General features: G+C 36.4%; 1 protein-coding gene across 2 annotated transcripts in view; it reads left to right on the forward strand.

The window, feature by feature from the left end:
• Positions 1–16,024, forward strand: part of LOC149800880 (uncharacterized) — a 142,861-nt gene that overhangs the window by 15,534 nt on the left and 111,303 nt on the right. For both annotated transcript variants that reach the window (XM_089954907.1, XM_089954906.1), the window contains exons 5-6: positions 781–922; positions 10,823–10,883. In XM_089954907.1, coding sequence (XP_089811033.1) covers positions 781–922; positions 10,823–10,883 — 203 coding nt within the window. The remainder of the gene's footprint in view (positions 1–780; positions 923–10,822; positions 10,884–16,024) is intronic.

Here is a 16,024-nt window from a genome sequence, read left to right on the forward strand (position 1 = left end):
TGAAAATACTTGTCGTTCAGCTCTGGAATTTTGATTGATCCGACTGAAAAATATCACTGTTGTCTAAGAGATCAAAGGTATTCCGTTATTTTAAAAAATGAATGGTATCTAAATGTTCTCTCATATGGCGACAGGAGGTTTTTTGAAAAAACATTATTAAAACATAAATGGTCCTAATTCATATATAGATACAAGACTTTTAAAATTTAATTGTGACAATTTTAGTGGTCCGAACTGTTGATGTATATGGATAAGACAATTTAAAGGTTTAATTTTAACACTTTTAAATGGTCAAGAACTGTCAAGGCATACTATTTATTATTAGGTTCTAAAGTATTAAATTAGGTTTATTTGAATTGTTTTCTATTGCTTTGTCAATATAGGTTTGAAATGAGTTGACTGATAGGTTAGATTTCCTAAACGATATTCTGAACAATTCAAAATACACCCAGCTGTATAATAGTGATTCATTTAATTTGGACAAGTGAAAGAGGTAACCGTAATACTTGAATGTTCGCATTTGATATCTGGACTCAAAATATCTGTCATAAGTAGAAGGGGGAGTATTATTTAAGTCGTAAATAGAAGTAAATTGCTATAACTTCTGTGATTCGATACCGCCATACCTCTGCGGCCTGTACATTGATATCTCAAATAAGCCTATGCAAAATGTGAAGGTAGTTCTGAGTTTCAATTGTTTCATGACTATTTTTTAAGTGACAAATTTTAATCTCTTTGTGGTTAGCTTTATGACTAATTGTTTTTACGTCTCCTTTCCAGTTCCATTGACGGCGGGAAAGTTCTAGAAAGAGCTAAAGCTTTCAAGCAAAAACTAGAAGAAGTAGAAAAAAGAAAAAAAACATATCCAGATCTGTTCGACAGTTGTGAACATTTTGCAAAATGGTGCCACTACGGACTGGGTGTAAGTCACCTGCTACTTATTCTTCAAGGAAACCTAATGCATAGGAGTAATTGCTTAGACGATGTTTTCATTTAGTCAATTTAACGCATTTAGTTGTTCTGTGAAGATCTTTGAAAATGAACAGATTCCTTTTTACTTAATCTTTACTGGGTACTATCCCACATAGAAAATGAGCATGTTGAACATTAAATCATGAATTCGCGTATGCGATTCAGTACAGATTTACATCAGTTAACATTATACTTCACTGAGCACTAACCATGAAATTTAGAACTGAAAGGTTATATTCAAACCGTGTCAGGAAGATACTGATCAGATACATTTTCAGCCTAAATCAAAACACGTTTAAACACATTTTGATAATGACTATCTCGCAGCTTTAAGTCATTAGGCCAATCAAATCAGAATTACTCAGATTTTAACCCATTTGTTTCATGTTTATCCTGGAAGAAAAGGAATGGAAGTGAAGTAATGTTATTTCAAGTGGCAGTTTCTAATCCTTATATCATTAAACTCGGATAACCATATCAGGTGTTTTCCATACACTTAAATGGTCCTATATATTTGAACCATAATTTGAATCTGTATTTAATATATAAACATTAATAACCAACTTGAATATCAATGTCCATAAAGACAAATGATTTAAAAATATATAATAATTTGTATCGCAGTTGTGTGGATAAACACACTGAAGAGAAATATTTTCTTTTTTTATCCATTCTCGTTTCGGAAGCAAGCGAAGTGATATTGCAACAAGATCTGTTCGTACATACATACGTACGGATGTACATAAGTTAGTGTATAATGCTCTTGAAATTATCTTTCGACACTTTGAAACACGGCCAGCGATAACCCTATGATTGAAGATTGTGCCAACACTTTTGCAATCAAGATCACGCCCTTACGGATAGGGATGCAGGAGATTCTTAGACAAATGTCCAACAACTACTGCGTTTCATTTCCCACAGGTTTGATAATTTGCATATGTTCAGTCACCTAAGTGTTGACAAGTTTCAGAAAGTGAACTCTGGACGATGCTCAGGGTCTTTTTACGCAGATGGATTTAGCTTCTTGGTCACAATATATAAACTACTGAGATCATCACCAGATAACAACATACAAACTACAGGAAATCAATCGACAGATGTACACATGCAACTGACATTGGCTAGGGTCCGTACCTACCTTAAGAGACTTTGCCGATGGGTCATAATTTTGAAACTATTTTCAATTCTCATCCTACATCCGTATACACACTTAATATATATAAAAGGACACAATTATACAAGCAAGTGGCATTGGCCCCAGGGACCGTTGTTACTCTCACCAACATAGAAGGAACTTATTCTCAGGATAAATAATTTGAAAACCATCGAGACTTACACTACAGACTGACAAATACTTATACTAAGCTAGAATGACCTCTGAGCCATCCCTTACTCTCGGATAACTCCCACGAGGTTCAAGCTTTGTGGTACAGGTCAAAATATAGAATAGCTAGTGGATAAATATATATCTTCATGTTAAAGATATTTTTCATTCCCTTTAAAACCTATATTTGAATACTAATATATTTATGCACACACAATAGAAAATAATAAATAAAATTATCCATGACTTAACAAGTGATAGCATGAGCTTCCAAATAAATTAAAATATCTGTGCAATCAATATTCTTGCTGAGGCTGCATTTTACTTAAACTTATTTACGTTAATACCCCAATGACTTTATTTGATGACTAATCCAACACCATAAAATAATCTTTATTTTATAAATAACATATTCTGTCTTAATTTGAAATAGCCACGGTATTTTATTGCCTGTATTAGATAAACCAAACAACCATTTACACCGAGTAAAATATTGGATCACCTACAAAACATTTAGAAGACCTTATACCGTAAATAGGCAGCCTATACATTTGTTATCTTCATGGAAGGTTTAGCCAACAAATTTAAAAGTCAGATATTAACACTTCTGTTTAAAGTTACTTTTGAAGTTTCGATATCTTAACCTTACGAAATGGTTAATATTAAAATATGTTTAAAAGTGTTTTTATTGAGACTGATAGATATTTTGAAACAGTATCTGCTTGACACACAGTTCATTGTTACTTTACACAAATATATGTGTGTGTTTTGCATTTTTAACATAGCTTTCACAATGTTTCAGTCATATTGCCACGATGTCTGCAGTGTGACAGTTTGTAGTGATGTCTAGCAATGGGGCATCATGCCGCGTACATGTAGCATGATGTCCCACCAGGCCGAAAAGTCCTAACACTAACCTCTTAATGCTGAGCGCCTATCAGCTGTTAGTGCTATTTTTATAAGTCTTTGGTATGACTCAGCCGGGGTTCGATCCCGCGACCTCCCGCATTTTAAATTTATATTGCATTATTCACAAATAATTACGTTTAAAGTATAATGCTAACAAATGTTTGCTCAGTGATTATTTGCCAACGATTTGCATGCGGAAGAAAATATTACTAGAATTAATAGCTCACTAACGTAAAACATTAAGCATAGAAAGTTCTGATAGGTTGTTTTCATTGTGGGTTTAATGCCATTTTTCAGCACATGATAGACTATACATGAGATTCATATTCAAAAATAAAAACAACAACATATCGACAATAATACTTCGAAAATAAACAGCATATTTTTGGTACACAGGGGACCCTACCTGCTTAAATGCAGCCCTTTACTTTCTAGCATAAAATCTCGCCATGTTCTGCTTCATATTTTTCCACATACTTCTATATAAATCAATAAATCAAGGGTTTAATGATCTGTTTTCAGTGAAGCTATTTGTACCTTTTACAAGGTGAAAACGTATTTGTCAAATTTGTTTATTTTCTTCTCTTCCCTCCTCTCGTTTTCTGTCGTTTTCTCTCGTTTGTTCGCTCGATTGTTTGCTCTCTCACTAACGTAGAAATGCCTAAATGATATGTCCGAGGCCTTTGTAATGATTTGATATCTTGTATTATGCTTGAAAAAATATGAAATCAGCAGTAGGGTCTAATCAGAAAGATTTTTATAATACTTTCCAGTTTGACAAAGTACAATCAGGAGGAAACTTTTTCTTCATTTAGAGGTTAAAAGAAAGTAAAGCGAAATTCCCCATCTATGTTTTATCCCAATATGTCACCATATACTGCAAAAAGTTATTTTTACATTAGATGATTGTACAGTAAACATATTTCTACGCTGGTCGACTGGTCCTAGAATGATATTAGGCATAACAGCAAACAAATCCTTCATAAAAAAAGGAAGTAAATGCAGTCGGTAATCTTGACGCTAACTCCTGATTAAATTTAGCAGTAAATTTTGTGAATTCGATCTTTGTAAATTATACCGGGAAAATACATTTCAAATTTATACATACTTCTCAACATAAACAAGTTACTTTGTGAAGTTTATGTGTATCGAATTTATATTGTGTGCTTAACTTTTTTCCATGATTGTCGATTGTACTTTAAGATAATGGTTGTTTGTAAACAGCATGTTTAATAAAATTTGGGTTAAGAGCGTAACCTTGTTTATGAACTTAGAATGTTCTATAAGCGAACTTGTTGACTAATTGTTTTCAGAAAATGCTATTGCGACATAAGTCAAGTGAGGACGTATATATAGGGCGTGGTAAACAAATTCATTCGTTCCTACTGTAAGTTCAGCCTTCGAAATCATTTACTGTTTGTGTTCAGATATTATTTGAGAAGAATTATTTATTCAAACTATTTATTGGAATTACAAAGTTCTCCTTGACGTTTTGGACTACATCACTACTTTGGGATCATTGACAATTCATTGAAAGACAAACTGAATTATATCATTATGGTGAATCAGGATATTCAAGAATCTTGGTACATCAGGACATTCAAAACTATTTGGAATGCATTAGGAACATTCTATACGTTTGGATTTATGATAAAACATTTAGGATTATTTGGGATTTAATTCACAATACTGTACGGATATCGTAAAAAAATATTAAAAGGTCATATGAAAAGTAGATCACTGTAACCATCATTATCACTGCTATTATTTTTCACATTTATGTGACTCTACACACCAGATATTTTGGTAATTTTCTTATCGCTTAAAATATATTAAATCCCCCTTCCTCTCTAATATTGAGAACATCCTGGCTAGCATTGATGCCATGTGACACCCCAAATTCTTTAATGCATGCAATGTTATTTTGCAGAAGAACTTGGACTAGCATAGAAACAGAGCAAATATATGACTGTGTTCAATTACAGTGGACATATTTTAGAAGAGAGCACCCTTCCAATTGCATTTGAAGCCTTTCTAGTACATGTTGTATGCCCTATTGTCATGATTATGATAACGATTTATCTGTTACATTTGTTCATCCCCATGCCTTTTAACATATCGTTGGCGCAACAGGGAAGCTGTATTTCGCTTTGCTATTGGAGTGAATTTCTTGTGGCCATATCATCGCAGCTGTATCGGTTATGACAATGCACATTGGTACTAACATATCCTCCAGGTGGACAAGTGGCTTTCGAACTCAAGTACACGAGTCGCCCTCAGGGAGATGGATGGTACAACAATCAGCTGCGCTTCATATCAACATGTTTGATACCAGTATGAGTCCCAAAGGCCTGAGCAAAACACTATTCCGGATGGGTAGTATAAGATACACACGATCGAAGAAGCAATTCAGGCTGACATTCCTGGAGCGACTGCGAACTTTAGCGCGGTGACTGGGCTGACCAGTATCATGCTCCCTACCTCTACCGACACTACTCCGTGGATCCCATGGCCATTAATCCGCATCTTTGGGTTCGACGGTGAACATTTCGGGGCACTAAGCACCTATCAACTCCCGTTCATCAAAAATTCCACAGCTATATGTCCACCTCGATCAGAGAAATATAACTGAAAGTATTATTGTCGCATAAAAAGGCAATGCCCTTTCTGCACAAAGGTTACTTCAGTGGGTGGTGAGTCCTACGGCGATATGCGTACTGTCTCCTATGGAAAACCAGAATGACACAGATTATATGAAGGTGTCATCCATGAGCTGAATACTTGTTTTAAATGAAAAACAAACAACATTCAATATGCTGGATTGAACTGTCACCATGAAAATTAAGCACTAGTGCTAACCCACAATGAGTATAAATAAAACGCATTTATAGCGGTCGATTCAGAGCCAGGCGCTTCATTCAACTTATGGACCGCCCTCTGTGATGAAAATCTTAGCCGCGAGGTTGACAGTGCTAATGCGCCCAGCGCAAGCACCTTTTCCACCTTAATAGTTGTGTAAATAAACCTAAACAACCTCACGTCAGTTGATGGTTTACAGCAAAATATGTGCCCGGTTTGTATCGCTGTGATTTAACACAAGACTTTCAAAACGTTGGTGTTTTTATACGCATCTACGACAAAAACACTATCATCATTACAGGCGCCCAGATTTTATTTCATCAACATTCACGAGAGTCGCGGTGACGGAACGTGGGCCTCATTTTCAATCCATGTAAACGGAGTAGTAATAGCACATAATAGCAGTACTGCCGTTCCAGGCTACCGTCTCACACGAGGGTCTTACAACTTGCTTTGCGTCTACGCTTGTCGATGGAGACACCTTTTGGTGTGAGGGTCTTAACGTAAACGCGCATCTGACGGGAAACTCAAATAGTCAAACCATCTTCGACTTACGCAGTTAGAATTCATGTGACCATAAACAATGCGATTTTACAGGAACCATATATAGACCAGGAACACGAATCATAGGTGCTACCTGACAATCCTGAGATTTACGACAGAGTATTGGTACAGGTCGCAATGCAGTGCTTAATATTTGAAAAGAATAACAAAAAAACACTATTGCAAGCGTATTTGCGCCACCTTTGGGTTTTCGCGTATCGGTTCAGATTTGGATTGAATGAGGATGCAACCAGAGCACCATAAGTCACCCCGCTATGGTAATTGCATTTTCGCTGTCGGAACAGCATCCGAAAGTACTGTTCTTGAGGTGTCGCGGTATATATTGCTGCTGCAATGAAAAGTGGTATTTGGCAAAACGCTCTCGCCATTAACCTGACGTTTGGGTTATGTAGCGCCATCTATCACTCGTCTACCAAGAGAACAATCGTGTAGTCTTTGAACATGACATGTTCTGTCTGAGTACTGCGAACGGCCAGAAACAAATAAGCAATCGATAAACCTGCAAAATGGTTTGTGACTCTTGACAAAGGTACTGACGGGTGTTGAAGGTCTGCAATTTCCGGACTGAATATATTCAGGAAACTGATATCTTCTATAACATCATCGACATGATACCAGTATATCTCGCTGTGATAACCACGCATTGAATCTAATAATCGCCATCCCCAGAAAAATAAAGCTTCCACCTTACACTGCTCAACCAGGTATTATAATATAGCACTGAAGTCAAATAAAGATGATGCCCAGGAAATTGGAGGGTGAGAGCGCACTCCGTGTGGAGGCCTAGCAGAGGCTTGATCTCTACAAAACCTACCGCCACCCCGTTAGTGTGGCTATGGGAAACGGCGTGATGAGGATTGGCCAATTATCAACAATCATCGCCGCCTCCATTGCAATTGGCCTCGAAATCGCGTGGATGTGATGCGGCTGGCTGTTGAAAGCTGTGGCTTTCATTAGTTGGATGTTAAATACGAAGGGCACAACAACACGATGACATTTGCATCTTGGCCGAAACCAAGTTCGCTACGATCCTCGACCATGTGTCCAAGGCGCTACGTGACAGCGCTATTGCTGCAGAATTATTCAAACCCATCCTTGACGAGTATGACAATTATGTGGCTGTCAAAATGATATAAGATCTTCCGTGTAGAAGCAGCACGCTTCCGTCGCCATGGAAGAAAATACAGAAACGAGCCAAGACGAAGACTACTCGGAGCTTTTGACAACCTGAATGTGAATAAATGATACGTAACGTTGTTCATCGCTGGCAGACGGCTCGTTGGAGCCACTATGACAACCGTTTTCCGACATGATGTCCACTCCACAGCTTCACCGTCATAGGAAACGGTCTCGTAATAATGGGCGGACAAAACAAAAGGCGATTTTAAAATCTATTGTTTTTACATTCCCTCCTGCTTTTTAGCAAATTTGAAAGAACGGTAGCTGACTGATGTTGTATCGCCCTTATTCAATAATATTAATTCATTTCCATGTATGAAAGTTGACTGTGATGTCATTTATGAGTCGAGACTGATCACACACCTACAAGCAGTTACCGTTCACTGTATAATCCTGAAGTAACTTATGTTTAGTTTGAATTGCCTCTTAAATTCCTAACATTTCGTTTATTCCAACAAACTCCAATGGGGATTGAATTCAGACACGAGGTTGTGATCAGTAGAGAGAACAACCAGAAAACGCAAGTGAATTAACCATAGTTCTCCTAAGAACGACATATAGGCCCTAGCCGACACCCTTTTGCAAATAGTTTATGGCATACAAAACTCATGTCGCTCTGGAATATTTATTGTCATGTATATTTAAATTGAATTTTGCGATTGCCATTTGTCCATAATTGAGGCTGGGAGCTTGGGCCTATCTGACTAATGTCTTTATTTTTGTAAACAACATATTACATAGCTAAGTTTTGTCTATGATTGTAGATTATATTTTAAGATAATTATTACTTGTAGGTAAAAATGTATACTTGGATTTGAGTTCAAAACATTGATTTACCTTTGGAATTCCTGGTGTGCCATGTTCTTTATTAAAATTTAAGTAAACGACCTGAACTTGTTGACAACTTAGAATTTTCTAAACATGAACTTTTGACCCTCATCATGGTCCTCTTTTTACATCTTGTGTTTTTACATTAAGGTTGTTTACATTAGAATTACTCACTCCAATCTTAATGTCTGAAGTGGAACCAGATTTTTAGTTGTGTTTAGTTTTAACTTTGAGAGGATTTATTGATTTAAATTATTCATTCATATAAAGTGCTCGTTAATACTTTTCTACTATAGCACTATTTTGGGATTGTTGTAAATTCATTTAAAGATATTTTTGGATTATATCATTGTGATACATCAAGACTGTTTGCGCAATCAACACTATCCTAGGCTATTGGTACATCAGCACATTCAAGATTGGAATTCATTCGGAACACAGTATGTTTGGACTTGTCACAGAACTTTGATGCCTAATCGGGATTTAAGTCACAATACTGTAACTTCTTAAATTATCACTTGTATTTTGGGGAATTAAATTATTTGTTAAAATTTACTAAACTTGTTGGTTTTCCCTCTTTGCTGTAACTTAATTTAAGATCATAGAGTCGTAACATTCTATACTCGTACGCATCACCCGTGGCACACTCTCTTTACTTCCCAGGGCAATCCAATTGCGTATATTTTTTTCCGCAACCCTCATATAGATGGACGCGTATCTGCGAGCATCTGACAGGGACCAATAAATGAATATTAGTACTCGTCCCCGAGAGCTTTCAGAGCCTGCTTATGCGACGAATAACCCATCACTCTCCCATATTTGTCCTTGAGGGTCTCCTGCAAATGGTGTATGGCATAAGAAACTCTTTACGCTCTGGCGTATTTATATGCTCATACACACAAATATATGCCACATCCCTTCCTGTTTCCAAGGGCAATCAAATCACAGATACTTTTCCGCGACGCTTATATGGATGGGCGTGTGTATGGCGGGTCCCTGGCGAGAACGTTGTCCTTCATTGGCTCTTAAGACGAGTTACACACCACCACCAGTCTTCGTCCCTGGGAATTAACTCATATTCTCTCAACCTCGTCCGCAAGGGGCTGCTGAGATGAACCCAGCTGATGTTAACATTTGTCCCCTAGGGTTGGCGGTGCCAAACACTTAGTTTCGCCCTCACTGTTGATGTTTGTCATCACGATATACTGGTAGAAGTGTGTCGAAAATATCTTCCATGACTGATGTACAGGCATGCAAAATTGTTGTTGTTGTTATGGGGTTAACGCCGTTTTCAGCACAGGATAGACTATACACTACACATGGCGGCCAGTATAACTGGTGGAGGAAGAACCCTGGAATACCCCCCGAAAGAACCACCGATCTAGGGGAAACTACTGGCAAGCTTTCTCTAGTACCTATACTGGTCGAGCCCGAGACTCGAACCCACGCAGACAGAGGTGAGATGGCAGTGATCAGTAGCAGTGAGCGCTTTAGACCACTGACCACTCGAGGCCCGACCCCCCCCCCACCGCAAGTGAAATGCTGAACATTTGCTTAGTATGCTACTTACTGCGAATTGAGCGAAATAAGGATCTTGTCATAGTGATTATCTAATTTAAAAAGAAAAATATTTTACCTTTTGTTATTCCTGTCCATTGCCAACATCTAAAAGACAATTTACAGGGACTAAGAAGCTACCCCCGCTCACCCCATCCAAACCAAGAAGCAATAATAATAATAATAATAATAATAATAAACATTTTAAGCCGCTTTCGTGTACAGCATTAGCGTCATGTCAGAATGATGTTCAGCAGTCCATATTTGATATATATATATATATATATATATATATATATATATATATATATATATATATATATATATATATATATATAGATAGATAGATAGATAGATAGATAAATAATGTTTTCAAACTGCGTCTGGAACCCAAAATAGTGAGGAGGCAGAGGGGGTTAGTTGATGTATAAGTTGTAGTCTTCATACCTTTATCAGGGCTATGCATATGCCAATTGCTGAAAAAATAAATACCATTGGCTAAATATGAGGTTGCTAGGCATACAACATGCACCATCCATATTGTGTTAGCCCTTCATTCTTCTGATATACAATCATTACAAGGGTATATAAATACTTACTCTTATCAAATTTTTCTTTGCTTTTCCATAGGTTATCTCCATAACGAAAGATGACATATATCGGGTGACGAATGTATGGGAATTCGTTCATGGTATGTTAACCAACGTATTAAGGAGGTAAACCTTGGGACTAAGGTATCACTCCCTCTGAGAGGCTGAAATAGGTATTACAAGTTAAAAAGTGCAATTGGTTATCGTGTTCGCGGTAATATTTAGCTGAAAAGGAGAGAAAAATTTCAAGAACACACCTGCAGCTATCTCTGTTAAATCAAAATAACACTGCGTATATAAAAATTACATGAAAGCAGACATGAAATTATTATTTCTTTATGCGAACACTTGATTACAGCTTACCAATTTCATATTTTTAGGGATTTGGTACATTTGAAATGTGATAAAAATTCCTCAAATAAACAAAATCCAGTTAACCAACAATTATCCAAAATATTTTTGAGATCTGGCATAAAACATATTTCTTAATTATAATCAAATGTTTGTGTATGGCTTAAAAAAATACAAGATTTTGAATACTACACTATAAAATGATAAAAAAATCAAGATTTATAATAACATCGTAAGGTATGAAAAAAATAATTTCCTTAATTTAATATCACACAGCATGAATAATATTAATATTATTATAGGTAATAATGATAAATTAAAATGAAAAACCCTTATCATTACCTTATTCTTGTTATTACAGTATAGAACTTAAACAAACTATATATTTCAAACAATATTAAAAAGCTTTAACACTCTTTACTGTACGATTTTACATCATGCGAATAAAACGAGGTTTGCAATTATTTTAGAAACTTAAAAAGAGGGTATTTGAATGATAAGTACAGTGTTTTAGACATTTGTATAAGTTTTGTTGATAATATAGCAGTAGGAAAATACAGATGAGAAAAAGAATTTAAAATTTACACAAAAAAAGAAACAATTTCAAGAAATGAACCATTCATAACGGAAAAAGAAGCTGCAATCAGAAGCAGAGTTGTGGTGAAGTGAATGTGTTTCCCTGGAAGTGCTTAAATTGACCATATATACATGGGAACATGTCTACTATCCCCCCAGAATGACCATGGCTAGGAGATGACTGGCACAACCATTTGTATACATGACGAGGCATAGTACATTCGTTGCATGGTATGTTTAGAGCTAGATGAGAACAAATATAAATTGTGCCAAGGTTCAGTGTTACTCTCTTGTTACATCACATGTTGTTCATACTTAATCGACGTAAGGCATCAGGATAAAAGTTTATAGTTTCAGTCGTAACAGTAGGGTTCGAACCCCAGCCCTTTCGGACGCAAGTTTGACACACTAACCACTGGGCCACTACGGCCTGGGCCCCTATTAGTCGCCTCTTGTGTTGTGGCATGCAGGAGGACGTATCGGACCTTTTCTGCATCCCCTAACTCACAGGGTAAATCGTGGTAGTAATAGTTTTGTCTCAAGCATGCAAGGTGGTAAACTCCAAAATTATTTATCTAACAATCATTCGAGGGAATTACGGATGATGTGCTTCCTTTATGCGTCTCTTAATTCAGGAAATAACGGTGACAGGTTTTTATTTATTAGGATAATTTATATAATCTGGATTTGACGGTACGTCAGATATTGTGTTGTATTATATTGTAATAGATTGCATTGCAATGTATATTATATTATATTATATTATATTATATTATATTATATTATATTATATTATATTATATTATATAGTATAGTATAGTATAGTATCTAATTCTACAAACCTTCATTATCCTTTCTTTATGCACGCTATTTCAAATAATTGTAATAAAACGACAACTTTTCTTATTTCAAACTGGATTGTAATCATCATTCCACCAAAGAAACTTTATACAGCCCAACTAATTAATAGCATAACATTTTACATTTTCCAATCATGCTAAATAACTGCTGAAGTTTATGGTAACTTACTTTGAGGGATTCTTAACAAAACGTCTACAATTAAAATAGATGGAAACAAAATTCTGTCAAAATTCTGTCAACCGTATATAAACGTAAATCTGAAGCTTCTCCTCGATCCATTCACTATTATATACTCTTATGACATAGCAAGGCCATTTTTACAATTCATTTACAAGTAAATCTTCCAACGCCTGAGAATAACTGCCTTTTATAGGTTACATTTATTATCATTCAAGGCATGATGTGTTTAATAGAATTGTTAGCTAGATAGAAAGATGGGTTGGTTAGTGAAATGGCGGATGCACATAACGTATCGCTTGGGAACTATTCTTTACATACAGAAAGACAACGTTATAATAGAACCGATCTCAACGAAGATGGTAAGCATAGATTTAGTACTTCACGTGCCTTGATGTAACGTCATTTTGACAATAGTGTCTTCTGGAAAGGGTGGAATTTAATAGCATTCCGTAGTCAATGGACATTATGTATGCTGTCCTGAAGTACATCACTGTAGTTAGTCAATGAGAACACACGAATTTATCATGCAACATACTGCAGATGCACGAGCCATTTAAAGCACTGAGCCTCCATTAAGATGCACGAAAACTAACTCCATTTGCACGCCATTTTAATACTCAGCTTAGGCACCAACTCACTTAAAGTTTGTTTTAGAAACGAGAGGTATATACAAATAATTAACGATAATTATTTTATGATGGCAGATTTCTTATCTGATATCTCCTATTTTCTAAACGCAAACATATAAAGGAATCAACGCAAGGAAAAATCTAGATTACGATGAGAGAGAGCTGTATGAAATTGATTGGGCGAATTAAATGAAGTGATGGACATGGAGCATTGATTATATTTATCATGCGATCCTATAATAACAATGAAAGAAACTACTGAAATGCAAACAATAAAATTAAATCAACGCGAAAAGAAACAAAAAAAAAACAATCAATCAAACAAAGAAACAAACAACGCTAACCTTTTTAACCGTCGCTCAACTGATGATATCCAGAAATATACTATAGTATGATAAATCGGTAATTAGTATGACACATATTGAAAACTATTATCAGGTATAAATTCCGCAAAACACATTCTAGCACAATATAAATAGGTCCAAAACCAAATATGAACTACACTATTTCCAGTTAAATTTAGGTTAGACTTAGCAATCTTTGCAAGTTCAAGCAAAGTTTCCTTAAGTAGATGAAATAACTGCAGTTTTCCTTCAAGCAAGTATAAACATTGGATAGAATGCCGCAGGCATTAGCATAAGTGAGTCAATATATTCTCATTTGATACGAATTGTCTCTTAGACTTGGTGGGGGATGGCATGGTCACTTCTGATATTGGCTATTATTCTACTCAGACATATAATCCAATACAAATTGACACCTATTTACTAAAAAAAAAAATAGAAAGTCGCGTATGTATAGATGCTTGATTACAAACAATACATTGATAATGAGTGACACGAGTATATTCAAACAGGGGAGCATTATTGGTTCCAAGTAGGCATATATCCAATGTAACGGAACATGATTAGTGTTATTCTATATCATAGTATTGTACAGAAAAACATGTATCCATTCATACAATATAGGATCCAGTGATAAGAGCTTTCCGACAATAAAGTTTAAAGTAAGAGCGCATTTCTAAATAGAAATCCAATGTTTGTTTGCATATCAAGTGAGTGATCAATTCATTTTGCCTATCGAGTATGTTCTCATGCATCTAGAGTTATGTATATTGACCTTCCATGTTTCCTTGGAGATGGGCTTGGGTTGTGGATGAGCGTGACACTAGGATGCTGGTGACTGAGATACAGCAGCAGGGGGGGGGGGGGGCGAATCGGACAACTTTTTCGACAAAATTTGATTAAGGTTTTAAAACGACAAATAGAGCCTTCCTTCGAAATCTCACTTTTCGAACAAAAAAAAAATAAAGTCTCCGTTTGGCAAATGGAGACTTAGCGTTTTTTGCTCGAAAACGCTATATTTCGCGACAACATCTCGTTGGTGTTTTCCCGTGGTAATCATCGGGCGTCCCGCGTCGATGTCATCGCCCCCCCCCCCCCGCTGCTAAGTGGTTATTTACAATTTAACCGAATATTTGGTCAAGTCCGATACGATATCGTGTCCGAGGATCATGTAAATTTATCGTTACAAATCCATGTGGGGTCGACTGAGCATGACTAAAAAAGTTTCGAAAAACATTAAAGTCCATGTCACCGCCGCACCATGTCTGTCAAATATTTCGTAGCGTGTGTGTATCAACGCCGTTGAATACAGCAAGAATATTACAGTTGTCTCTGATTACTTTTGGAATCTGAATGTATCGTTGAGTGACATATATCACGTCAGTGTTTTTATGCCTGCCTCTGGAAAATATCCTAGCTGGGTTTTTTTGATTGTCTAACATAACATCATCGTACACGACTAGATTGTTAACGTCGCCATCAATATCATCGATACCCGGTGCATCATTGATATCCGTAATAAACTCGATGACATTTTTTTCAGCGATCGCTGATGCATTCTCGTTGAAATCTTTCAACACCTCGTAGCATCGTTGATCATCTACGCTAGGGGCGATTAAATACAATTTATCCCATTTCATCCATCTCATTATTAAATTGAGTAACAATTGCGTCTTGCCGGATCCAGATGGTCCGATGATAATCATCCGGATCGAGTTTGGTAACGCTGCAACATGCTTAACTGGTTCTCTTGTTTTAGTCGCTGAAAAGTCAATTATATTCATGTCTCTATACATAAATTATGGATCTATATTGTGTAAAGTGTAGAGTGCGTACTGGCACAAATGATATGACAACCGTTACAACAAGAAATAACAGATCGGCGCTTACTGGCAAGTGTGTACAATGCGGTATAAAGAAATTTAGATTTATTTCTATTAGACCCGGAGATGTTTTAAAAAAAAGCGAGGAGGTGATATTGCAGCCAAGTTATCAAAACTCCCCGGAACCCCGTGGGCAAAGTATCCAGGAGAAAAACACCTCCCAGGATATAGCTACTGTGGCCCCGGAACGCGATTAGATATCAGACTCGATGATCAAAATCAACCCAAACCCGGTGAGTATCCAATAAACGCTATCGATAAGGCGTGTCATGCTCATGATGTTGCTTACAAAAGTAGCGATCTGCAACAGCGTCATATCGCGGACGTAAAATTAATTCACGCGCTAAATGCTATTCCTGATAAATCCTTCAAAGAAAAATTGGCCTCATGGTTGGTAAAATCGGCTATGAAAGGTAAA

The sequence above is a fragment of the Sinohyriopsis cumingii genome, chromosome 4 (assembly GCF_028554795.1).
Source record: "Sinohyriopsis cumingii isolate HCF-2022 chromosome 4, ASM2855479v2, whole genome shotgun sequence".
Lineage (NCBI taxonomy): Eukaryota > Metazoa > Mollusca > Bivalvia > Unionida > Unionidae > Sinohyriopsis > Sinohyriopsis cumingii.